The 10,653-nt window shown below is 34.9% G+C and overlaps 1 protein-coding gene across 1 annotated transcript in view; it reads right to left on the bottom strand.

Moving 5' to 3' along the window:
• Positions 1 to 676: 676 nt before the first annotated feature.
• ENPP3 (ectonucleotide pyrophosphatase/phosphodiesterase 3) overlaps positions 677 to 10,653 on the bottom strand; it is a 61,834-nt gene continuing 51,857 nt past the window's right edge. Inside the window, exons 22-25 of the mRNA XM_006200056.3 lie at positions 9,510 to 9,587; positions 8,757 to 8,889; positions 6,995 to 7,151; positions 677 to 1,214 (exon numbers count right to left, since the gene is read on the bottom strand). Of these exons, the coding sequence (XP_006200118.1) occupies positions 1,044 to 1,214; positions 6,995 to 7,151; positions 8,757 to 8,889; positions 9,510 to 9,587 (539 nt within the window). The 3' untranslated portion in view covers positions 677 to 1,043. The remainder of the gene's footprint in view (positions 1,215 to 6,994; positions 7,152 to 8,756; positions 8,890 to 9,509; positions 9,588 to 10,653) is intronic.

The raw sequence follows: 10,653 nt of genomic DNA, 5'->3' as shown, positions 1-10,653 counted from the left end.
CAAATCCAAAAATCTGACCAATGGTAATGCTCTTCAAATAAGTACTGGAATCTCTTTGCTTAATAACCATATTTTGAAAAATTAAGGAGATGCATATATAGGTTTTTTTTAATTTAGGCAATACCAAAAGTCACAAAATAAAACTATTTCCCTCACTCTCTTCCTCTCTCTCTCTTACACTATTAATTCCTGCCTCTCCCCACCCTGGCTTTATTACATAAATCAAGGGTGACAAACTAGAGCCAATGGGTCAACTCTAGCCCTCCATCCATTTTTGTAAATAAAGTTTTATTGGAACTCAGTTACTCCAATTCTTTTTATGTATTATCTGTGACTACTTCCTTGATGTAATCGCAGAGTTGAGTAGTTGCAACAGAGACTGTATGGCCTTAAAAGTTTTTTATTATTTAGCCCTTTATAGAGGAAACTTGCTAGCCCTGAAAAATGATAGCATGCTATACATGCTATTCTTTCACTTGCTCTTCATTTAACAATAGCCATATATTCAATATATAGATCTACTTCTTCTTTATAATAGTGGAACAGCATTCCATTGTTTGTTTAAAACCAGTCCTTCAGGTTATTTTCTGGTCTTTGCAAGAGATAATATTTTCATGCATTTGTGCAAAGTATATCTGTTGGCACAAGTTTTACAAGTGAAATCACTGAATGAAAGTAATGTGTGTTTTTTTATTTTAATAAATATTGCCTGATGGTCAAGTATAAAATATTTTATAACAAAACTGAAGTAGAATTGGTTCAATTCGAAAGTGAGACCCACTTCTCTTGTTCTCCATTCTGTTTAGATAATACTGGGCAAGAAAATATAGCCAAGGATTATAAATGAGATAACATGGAATCTATAGCACAATCTATGTACAAAAAACTTTAAAATAATACATTTTTATAGAAATGAAAATAAGAAGGGAATAATGAAAATGATGCAACATGGCTTTAAGAGGAATTGAGGAAAAATAGAAAACTATATGTTCTTCAACAGAAAAAATCATTTACATTTTGTCAAAATTGTCTTATGTATTAAGTTAGATAACGGTTTCAAATGTGGGTAAATATGTCTTTAGCTGCAGTATTTCAGAGACAGGCTGTACTTTTTCCTGATAAAAATCAAGCCCAGTAAGAAGTTCCACATCACGGACCCGGGCAACATGTGCCTTGAATCTTTCTTCAATCCAAACATCTTCTTGTTTATTTTCCTGAAAAAGAAAAACAAAATACTATTTTCCCTGAGGCATGATTTTTCATTAACAGAAAGATCTTTTATTACTTGAAAGTTGTCCTGTGTGTTTGTTTTTTCTTACTGAGGTGTAATTGACATACAACATGGTATTAGTTTCAAAGGTACAACATGATGATTCAATATTTGTTCCTGTGGTTTTTATTGCCTTACATCTTAATTTGATGCACCTAGTTTTGTTATTAAAATAAAAAGAAAAACAAAAGTACAAAGTACACTTTAACAAATACAGGCCACCATAAAGTCATAAAGTTGAGCCATTTTTATATTCACTTCAGATATAAATTTTTTGAAGAAATGAAATATTACAGATGAAGTTAAGTCACCGATGTTCCTCTGCTCAGAACTAATCATTATCATGAGTCAGCACGAATCCAGTCTGTATTTTTAAACTTTTACTGCACACCAATGTACAATATATAGCATTGATTTATGTTTTCAAATTTATATAAATGATGTAAGTGGTATTCTATAAATAACTTTTTCATTCAATATTATGTTTGTGATCTATCCATAGTGAAATATCTAGATCTAGTTAAATCATTTGTTTTTAGCTGTGGTTTGTGGTAGCACAGTTTCTTTTTTTCATTGCCACATTGATAGCATTTTTGGCCTTATAAATAATAGTGTAATGAATAAATTGGCTCATGTCTTCTATGTTCAAGAACATGAGTATTTAGGATATATAAATGGAATTGCTGGGTCATTGAGTACATGTAATTTTAATCTTACCCGATATTAAACCTAGCACTTCTCAAAGTGTTTATACCAATTTACACTTGCACTGGCAGTGGAGGATAATCCTCATTTCCCCACATCCTTGCTAAATAGTGTTTTATCCCTGCTTAAAATTTATTACCCTGAGTATTATTGAGTATTTTTTTCAGCTATTTCTGGGCCATTTGACTTTTAATAGGCTTTTAACTATATATAAAAAATACATAGTAAAAAACAGTACAATAAATAGTACAGTAAAAAACTTTTTACTATATATACAAAAGTTAGTTCAATAATTTAAAGTCATGGAGTTCTATGAAATTCCTTGCTCTTTATTTATTAATTTACCCATATTTATATGATATTGCTAAATTTCAGTTAAATTTTTAAAAAGTAAGAAAGTTTAAAAGCGTGTTTAATTAGATGAGTCTGCTTTAATTTCAGATCAGTCTTTCAGTTGACTTCAGCACACTTCAGTTCACCTGTTTTTTAAATATGCAAGATTAAAATAGGCAGCTACCATTTGAGCCAGAGGAAGTATAAGAGGAAATTACTCTTTGTTTTGAATCTCCAAAGCATTTCTCCGTGTGAGATTCATGATGTGAGTTAAGATTTTTTTAAATAAATATGCAGTGTACTGATTTAACTCATATTTCCAACGGCGATCGAATTCAGCCTTTTTTCTTGCCTTCATTACTTCACATGTTAGTAGCATTTAATGTTTTTGGTGACTTTTTAAATGAAGTTTTCTCCCACCTGGCTTTTATCACTCTATTTTCTCCTGGTTTATCCATCTAACTGAATGTTTAGTGAACACCTGAGAGTATTTGCTTTTTCGAATTGCAATGTAATGATCTTAAAGTGTAACATATAGTTATACCTAGGCAGGGGTGATATTCAAGCTGTTTCACATCTGGCAGCTCACCGGCACCAACCAACCTGAACAGAAGCCAGCTATAGACAACTGCCCCCGCTGCACCGGTGCATCCCAACAGAACAGAAGCCTTGCATGTATTCAATTCTTAGGAGCCATATGTAAATATACAATTTTGATTATATATATTACAAAATTCACTTATGGATTACATACGTACTAGACCTGTTACATAATCAGAATTATTGTATATATCCAAAATACAACTCAGTTTGTTAGTTTTTGAGGCAATATTAGTTTCAGTGTTTTTCTCCCCTAACCACTTCCTTATTCTCTCTGTTTATTCACTTACAGTCTGCTTATTGCTGACATCACACTAATGAAACCATTCTGTCAAAGAGGACCTAACTGAGTGGATTTTTGAAGACCTTTCACTTAGCTGTTTACATCAAGCTTCTAGAAGTTTCTTTTTTGTCTTCCATAGCTCTGCTTACTTGTTTGATGACACCTTCTGTTTCCTCAAGTGACTCTAGTATTTTCCATCCTGGAAGAGTAGACATTTCCCTCAATCTGATCTTTGGATCTCTACTCTCCACTTTCTCCTCCCCTTTGGCATGATTTAATACCAAATCTAACTCTACAGTTCTGGTCTCTTCCAAGTTCCATACCTGTATTGTATACCCCTAATTCTCCTTACAATACAACTGTATACCTCCAATTGCATTTCTGATATATACTGCGTAAGTTACAATAATAATAGACACAGACTCATGGCAACATTATTATTTATCTGACAGGAATTTAACAATACAAAGTTGAGAAAAACAGGAAAAAGAAGAGAAGGGAGAGAAGGATGGAAGAACAAGGGAAGAAAGAAAATAGGTAAGGAAGTAAGAATCTAGTTCCCTACAACAAGTGTGAGTGGACTCATGACTCTGCCGTTTCTACAACTGGTATCAGTTCCCTCAAACCTCTTATAGTGCAACTACCTCCCCACACTCAGTGATTAGAATATTTAAAAGTGCAGAATTTTCATATGACATGACCCTTGAAGCCAGCCAATGATTTCATTGGGTGCTTAAAGCGCAATTACCTGTTCTAATGCTTGTGGAAATACTGACTGATTTTCACTTATTAAGGTACGGCTTGTGTATGTACTCTGCTTTCTGGGTGATTTGATTCTGGGTGATTTGATCTGCATACAATTCCATTTTGTGTTGATTTTAGATTGTAACCCCTTCATCAAATGTAATTTCTTAATGATGGCCTCCAAGTGCTTACTATTCATTGAGAATTCTTAGGGGTTTATATGAAATATCTCATTTAACTATCACAACATCTTCCTCAGGGAAGGTGAATTTTTTTACACAGTTGAGGGAAGTGACATTCAGTTGTTTACCCAAAGAGGCCAAATTAATACCTGAACCCAGATAACCAACTCCAAAACCTAGGCATTTAAGTTCCATTCCATACTGCCTCTCACATATTCTCCTAGATATTCAACTAGTTTCTCAATCTGAAGACCAGCAAATCCATCCTTCTCAAAACAAGTCATCTTATATACTTCCTGGCCAGCCATATCTAAATTTTCAGTCACTTTTGATTCTATCAATCATCCTCTCTCTTCCCTCCCTTCTAGCTAATTGATAGTCACATCCTATTAACTTCACAATCTTGTAGTTATTTTTATAGATATCATATCCCTATTACTATACTCTTTAAAACCTTGGAATTTGTCCAATTCATTAGTGATCATGTCTTATTCCACAGAGATGATGCCCTGCTAATTTTGAGATCAGCTCCACTTTAGATGTTCCGGGAAAGCTTTGTGCCATTTGTACTTTACCTTGAAGTGTAGGTGGAATTTTTAGCAGATGGAAAAGAAGGGCATTCTAGGGGACAGAAGAGCATGAGCAATTAGTGTGGAAGTGGGGAAACTCAAGAGGTTTTCAAGTAATTTAAAGGATTGGCTGGGAACGTGGGTCTGCAAAGTCAACTGAGGGTGATTGCAAAGAATGTTAAGTACAGGCTGGATATTTTTGTGTTTGTTTTTGTATTTTTATTCAGGGTGGATAATCAAAATTTTGGGATGAGAAAGTGTGTCATAATGAAAAACTAAATTTTAAGAACTTGGTAGTGCTATACAGAGTTGAAGGGGAGGAAGACAGGAGACAGTGAACTGCTTAGGATCCATTCATTCATTCAGAAGTCCTGATAGATGGCAATGAGGGCGTAGACCAGGAATAGCATATAGTTTCGCCTTTTCACACTATTTCTGATCAATCCATAACGGCTACCTAGAACCTCTATGATGAAGAGCTATTTGGTCCTGATTCAGTGGAAAAGGGTACCACATTGTTTCAGTAACCAATTTCTGCCACTGGAAAAGGAAGTGAAGAATGATGGCTTACCCTTGTCAACCAAATAAACTTCTGACAAGAAAAACCGGAAGAGATTCAACTACACAACATCTTCTGATAGCTTCTTGGTTGGAAATTCCTTCTCATTCTAGGGCTACGAGTGACCCACTGTTTATCCTCTAACCTTTGCCTTCCATCTTTAGTCACTGAAAGCAACCAACCAACACTCAAGTTCAAGTCTTATCTTCAAGATTCAGCTAGAATGTTGCTACTTTCCTTACCAAGAAGTAGTTCTCCTTTGAAATCCTACAATTTTAGCTGTCTCTCTTTGTGCCATTTATTTTTCCTTCTTCTATTTTTACCAGGCTTCTAAGTGGACTATGAGCCTTTTTTGCTAGAATACGTGTCTGATTTATTGATTTATTTGTATATCATCTGTAGTTCACAGCACGGTGAAGGCAGTTATGTGTCAAACACCCTGTAACAACAGAGATGAATCCCAATTTGGCCTAGAACCTGGGCTTTAATTTCCATCTCTAATAGCCCATGGGATTTTCCACATGAACGCCTATTTCTACAAACTAGACGTGCCTAAACTAATTAGCCTATACATCTGCCGAACTAGTTCTCATTCCTAACTTTCCCCTTTCTGTCTTTTTCTTAATTACCTACATTTAAAATCTCTGATTCAGTGTTGAGTCTCCCTTTTCCTTTGGCTCTTACATCCAGTCAGTCACCAAGTCCTCTCCATTCTTCATTCTCTCCATGGAAGATTCTTCCTAATCTTCTCAATCTGTTCAAATTCTGCCTATCATTCAGGGCCCAGCCTTACTCCAGCCTCAATTTATGTAACCTTTATTGATTATTCCAGCTAAAAATGTTTCAAATTTGAAATACTGAATCCTTATAACAGTATTTGGCAATTAATTCTAACTTTGTAATGTTTCTTATTTTCTAATTTTTAAAATATTTCTTATATGATTGACTGATCCATTTATGTGTTTATATCTCATTTATATATCAAAGTTATATATGAGCTGCTTGAGGGCAGAGACAATGCGTTCCTCTTTGATGTGTTCTAAAAAGTTTTTATCATGATGTTGTGCACTTAATAGGTACTCAACACATTTGCTGAATGATCAGCAAATCCAATTACCAGAATACATGCTTTTCTGGAAAGAACATAAATGAAGTTGAAGTAATCATTCATATATAATTTGCCTCAATCCAAAAGTTTTTTATGCCCCCCAATACAGATGTTCAAAAAAGGATTGTTATTTGCACTAACTTATTTTGTAAATAAATATACATATATCATCTCTATCTATAGTTATATGATATACATCATATAGACATATACATGTTCTTTCAGACCTCATGTTTCAAGTTGATGGAAATTTTATATTTACATATTCATATAAGAAACATTAATTTAGTGTCAACTTTGAGACAGAAACATAAGGTTAGTTTGAATCCAGAATAAAAAAAATTAATAAGATACAACCCCTTCCCTTATTAGTGAATGTGAATAAAATGTGTCTAAATAAAATATATGACATGACTATATAAACACATGTTCATGCAAGCATATATATATTTAAATTGATATTAATTACACAAAGATCAACGGTCTAAGAAAATGTTTAAAAATGATGGCATATTTAGTACAGCTCTAACCCACGAAATACCTAAAAACATACTGGCATTAGAGTCACTTCTATGAAAGCCCAGATGAGCTCTGACTAATCATTTTCTCAGGGCCCAGAGACTTTCCGAGGGTATACTCACGGGGCAGCTTTCCGTGTTGGTAGGTCGGTGGGGGATGACAAAGGGTAGGACGTCCAACCACCCAGGGCAGGCGTCAGGGGTTTGGCTCTTATTTTGACAACTAGTCAGCACCACGAAGTAGTGCGTGGGGATGGGAACGCTGGTGTTGGCTGAATATCTAAAAACATAATTGAAAAGATTTGATGTTATTACACTTTTGCTTCGGAAGATTATAAATGTCTATTTTTTTAAAGAAATGTCAAGGTAGAGTTATTTAAAAGAAAGTAAATGAATAGAAAGTAAAAAAATCTTATCATACATTTTTAGACTTCAGTGAGCCAGGATAGAGGACTATAGAAGTACAGGCTTGGTCATTTTAACATCATGGGAAAATATTAAAATCCAAAGAAGAGCAGCGCATGGCATTTTGCCTTTTGTGTTTCCTAGTTTTGTTGGCTTTATACTTCATAGCAACGTTTACTAATAGAGTAGGGGCTGGGAACAAATGAGCCAGGGTCCCAGTTCTAGCTGTGCACTTCTCCTACATGTGTGGACATGTACTAATCCTCGAATATTCTATGACTTTCCAACTTTCCTCAACTTTAACATGGAGGCAGTCCTACGCTACCAACTTCATGGCACAGACAAGGATAAATCCATACAACTGGTACATGACAGTCCTTCAGTTTCAGATAACAAACATGAAAGTGTTTAAAAAGTTTTAAGTGCAAAGTAAAGGTAAGCTACCAGTATGAGTCCGCTAAAAGGAATATGAGTAGTAATATATTACTGTGATTTAGAGTAAGAGCTAGAAGAGCTGGATTCGTGTCCTGGCTTTGCTACTTAGCTGTGAAACTTAGACAAGTTACTTAACCTCTCTGTGCCTCTGTTTCCTTTTCTAAATGGGAGCTAATGGAATCTAACATGAGGATGTTTTGTGGATTAAATGAAGTATATGTAAGTGCTTAGATGTGTACCTAGAGTGTAAAGTGCTATCAAAGTGTTTGCTACGATTATTAAATGGCGAAAGATAGGACTATTAAACATTGAAATAAGGACTAGGCAAACAAAATCAAAAAGGCCACACACTTAGTGGTCATAAGTGTGACTTTATCAGAACATGTAAGTAGAAATCATTGCTTTACATAATCCAGGCTTAGACAGTACAATACTTTAGTTTGACCCTCCCATTCATTTTGATAATAAAGAGAAATAATAGATGACACTTCTAAAACTCTCTATTCCTGTGTGCTGCATTCAAAGGTAATTCTTAGCAACTTGTTATGACCAATTTTAGTACAAAGATGTACAATTTAGTGGGACCAGTGTTCTACAGGAAGTGTTCTATACTCTCTCCTGGGTGATTTAATGAATCACCCACTATCCAAAATATTGGACAATATTATGAATAGTCACTACTTGATATTTTTAGTTATTGCTGGGCTGGTTCTACATTTATTGATAGTACAATGAGTCTTCCCTACCTCCTTAACCTTGACAAAATCACATTTTCCCTTTCCCATTAGTGTAGAAAATTTCCAAATGTAAATTTTGCTAAAAATTTCCTGGATATTTTTTCTTTGCCAGTTAGTTTAAATTGTTGCTGTATAAGATTTTTGCTAACTATTTAGATAAACTAGTTGAAAATGCTCAACAATTACAACTCTATATAAATATGCTATGTAACATTAAGAATACTGAGCTTTAATTTGAACTATTGAGGTTTCCTCTTAAAATACCCTATTGCTAAATCAAAAAGTCCATTTGGTTTCAAACTACTTACTCTGTAATTTCATTTGGAGCATCAAAATTACCATCATAATTATAATCAAATACTGGTCCACTAACCACATTTACTCCATTTCTGTCCATGGCGTATTTTACAAGAAGAGCACTATGGAAGTAATTCCACATTTCTAAAAATGAAAGAATAAGGTGTTAAAAAAGTATCTACCTCTATTGAACGTGGAAATATTTTCTATTATAAACAGGATACATTTAAATAGTATCCAACTCTGCTTCAATACTTGTCAGTGGTCATTGAGTAATTCTGCAAAATAGTCTATGCAACAAAAACAAACAGCCCATCAATAATAGCTTTTTGTTGTTGATGGAGTTGCAGTCTTGAAATTATAGTGAAGCATGTCTCCAAATGCCTCCCCAGGGATGAGCTGCTTTGGGGACAGTGCAAAAATGGTCAGAACACACATACTGCCTTATTAATTATGTCTCTGGGGACAAACACCTTTCATTTACCTATGGTGAGTTTCAGTAAAATTTTGCTTTGTTATTGGTTCTTTCCAGTTAAGTAAGGATTTTTGAAAAAAAAATTATCAAAATTCTAGTAACAAGTCAGCCAAAGTTGAAGTAAGTGGAAAAGAATTTATGTCAGAGATCCTTCCTGTTTCTATATTTAAAATATTGGAACAAAATGACTCAATAAACAGGAACAAATTGCAATAAAAGATGTGTCTAGTTCAGAAGTTCAAGAAGTCACTTGGATATTTAAAATTTAATAATCTAAGTATATACTTACTTTTGAATGCTTCATACATAGGGACCAAATTGCTTGTAATTAAAGCATCGTATTGACTATCAGAAGTTCTGTTGTTTGCTGCAAAACAGATGAATTTTAGTAAATCTAGCTATAAGAGAAAAATATGACATACTACAGAATAGGCCCATTACTCTTACACAATAATGTAAATTTATTAACACACAAAACACAGAGACATCAAGCACTCTCTAGTAGAAGTAATCAATATTGCAGGCAGATTTATGCATTTGATACCTATAGTGGGTTGGTGACCCTCAAGAAAGTATGTCCAAGTCCTAACCCCCCATTACCTCTGAATGTGATAGGTAAGAAAACAGTGTCTTCACAGATGTAACTAAGGTAAGGGTTCAAGATGAGATTATCCTGGTTTTAGGATGGACTCTAAATCCAGTGACTGGTTTAGCATGCACGAGGTCCCTTATAAGGAGATGGGAGTTTGAGAAGAGGGGGGACTCAGGGGAGAAGGCCAGGTGGAGATGGAGGCAGAGATTGGAGTGATGCAGCAGCTATAAGCCAAGCAACACCTGGAGCCCCCTGACACTGCAAGAGGTAAAAAAGGATGCCCCCCTAGATTCTCTGCTTCAGTGGGAGCGTGGCCCTGCCCACACCCTGATTTCAGACTTCTGGCTTCTAGAACTTTGAGAGAATAAACTTCTATTGTCTTAAGCCACCAAGTTCGTGGGTAATGTATTACGCAGTTTCTAGGAAACAAATGTAATATTATGGATAGGAAAGCATAGATGTTGAACATACATCAAATAATAATGCTATGATAAGTAACTCTTCCAAAATCAAATTTTCTTAAGAAAGTGAGTTTTAACTCAGTGAAGACTGCTGAGAACACCACGGATGAGTGGCTTTGAGAACTCATGGAGGTGCCATTTAGTACAGTGAGTGCTGGGCGTGTGTACCATCGAGTATAGACTGCCCTGGTTGGAAACCCAGCTCCACAGGCCACCAGCTGACCCACTTAGGCAAAGTGCTGTGTCACTCCATACTTCACTGGTCTCAAGGCCTCTATCTGATTGAATATTGTGAGGATTTAAATTGCTGCAAACCAGTAAATATTTATTATAATGCTTTTTATATTTAAACTACACTTGGCTACCTTAACTAATACTCA

This window comes from Vicugna pacos, chromosome 8, assembly GCF_048564905.1.
Source record: "Vicugna pacos chromosome 8, VicPac4, whole genome shotgun sequence".
Classification (NCBI taxonomy): domain Eukaryota; kingdom Metazoa; phylum Chordata; class Mammalia; order Artiodactyla; family Camelidae; genus Vicugna; species Vicugna pacos.
The sequence above is the reverse complement of the archived record's forward strand: the minus strand, read 5'-3'. Positions and strand labels throughout refer to the sequence as shown.